A 1,891-nucleotide genomic window follows, 5' to 3' on the forward strand; every position below is an offset into this window, starting at 1 on the left:
GAGAGAGAGAGAGAGAGAGAGAGAGAGAGAGAGAGAGAGAAAGAGAGAGAGAGAGAGAGAGAGAGAGAGAGAGAGAGAGAGAGAGAGAAATAAGGAGACCATTGTCAGAAACAAAATTAGTTTTAACATTAGTCTTAACACTAACATTTTCTCCTAGACCGTCGACAGCGATTTGTTTCGTATTGTTATGAGGAAATCTGCTACGATTTTTCATTCAGGTAACTTCGCAGCGTTTCTGTCGACGGTCTAAGAGAAAAAGTTGAGACTAATGTTAAGACTGATTTGGTTTCTGACAACGGGCCCCAGACAGATAGATAGAGAAGAAACGAGAGATAGAAGGAGGGAATGAAAGAGTGGGAGAGAGAGTTAGAGGAGTAGAGAAAGCAAAAGCGAGAGAGAGAGAGATAAAAATAAGGCTCAAGAGGCAGTGTTAGAGAGCGATCAAAAACACCCACACAGCAAGCAGGTGACCTAGCCTCCCTGCTCCACAGTCACACACAGCCCGCGCGTGACCTACCCCGCGTCGATCTGTACATCCTTGAGTATTTTGCGTATCTTGCACTGCAGAGGCGTGGCTTCAGCCGGAGCGTCGACCGCCGCCGCGGGAGCAGCCGACACGTTTGGGATGCCCGTCCGCTCGTAGACTGCCGTCGTGCCGTCCTTGGAGATGGTGTACGGAATGAACTTGTAGCCGCTGAAGGTCATCTATGTGTGTGTGGACAGAGAAATGACCCGGGTTAGAGCGGTCAGCCATGTTTTGGCGAGAAACAGGTTACGTAGGTTAGGAAGGCAACCTGCTCACAGAGATAAGTTGTATGTAGGACAGGTCATCTAGGGTTTGCTATACATGGCATCTGAGTGTTTTTTAGTGAATTCTCAATACTTAGACACGCCATCTGTGAGGCCAGAGAAAACTCTAAGTTCAAACTCAAAGAAGAACACACGTATGACCAGCTGGCAGAAAGTTCAAGGCTTGTGCTATCGGTTGGATAAAAGTGTATATTAAAATTTGTAAGTTTAACAACTCAATCTGTTCCCAAACTAAAACCAGGCTCTATCCAAAATATAAACCTAATTTATATAAACCTTCAAAGTAATATATTTTGCTATTTTTATCGACGCAGACAAATCATTACGACTCATAAATGCCTCATATACCACACAGTGTGCGCAATGATTTTTATTAAACCAAAGTTTTGATTCACAACTAGTTTGAAAACAACCTTATCACCTCAGAGATTTGGGGTTTACTTAATATTACTAATATTCATAATATTTATACGCAGAAAAATCACGACGACATTTTATTATAATCAATATCATTAATATCATTAACATATTATCATTATCAATAATCATTATATAGAAAAGGTTTTTACCTTGAACGGCATGGTCGTGCTGACGTCATGCGGTTGTTCATCGTGCATGTTGTAGATCAAGATGTTGTCCTTATTTCCGAAGCTTTCTCTGACACCGAGTTGATAGATGAGTGCGCTCTGCTGAAGCTGTGAAGACACAATAGTAGTGTTGTCAATGTACCTCTGGCATCAAATAAGCAGACAAGAATCAAGCGGATATAATTAGTATATATACTATGATAGAGAGAGAGAGAGAGAGAGAGAGAGAGAGGAGGAAGAGAGAGACGAGAGAGACGAGAAAGAGAGAAGAGAAAAATACGGCGATTAATTTTAATTTTGCGATCTTTAGAGAACATGTCTTCATCCGCTCACAACAAATGGCTATTTGCAGACAACAACCAAAGTGACCCTTATTCAATTTTATACACATATATTTTTCTCTATCTTCATGGAATGATCTAGTGTTTTCTTCATATATATATTACAATATAATACATATATATATTTATATATATATTATATATATATATATA

At 40.0% G+C, this 1,891-nt stretch overlaps 1 protein-coding gene across 1 annotated transcript in view; it reads right to left on the minus strand.

The window, feature by feature from the left end:
* LOC106817818 (mitogen-activated protein kinase kinase kinase 5-like) overlaps nucleotides 1-1,891 on the minus strand; it is a gene marked incomplete at its 3' end in the record, with an annotated part of 32,404 nt that overhangs the window by 20,949 nt on the left and 9,564 nt on the right. The window contains exons 3-4 of the mRNA XM_014822519.1: nucleotides 1,380-1,505; nucleotides 518-705 (exon numbers count right to left, since the gene is read on the minus strand). Of these exons, the coding sequence (XP_014678005.1) occupies nucleotides 518-705; nucleotides 1,380-1,505 (314 nt within the window). The remainder of the gene's footprint in view (nucleotides 1-517; nucleotides 706-1,379; nucleotides 1,506-1,891) is intronic.

The sequence above is a fragment of the Priapulus caudatus genome, unplaced genomic scaffold (genome assembly GCF_000485595.1).
Source record: "Priapulus caudatus unplaced genomic scaffold, Priapulus_caudatus-5.0.1 Scaffold1878, whole genome shotgun sequence".
NCBI classification, from domain to species: Eukaryota; Metazoa; Priapulida; class Priapulimorpha; order Priapulimorphida; family Priapulidae; genus Priapulus; species Priapulus caudatus.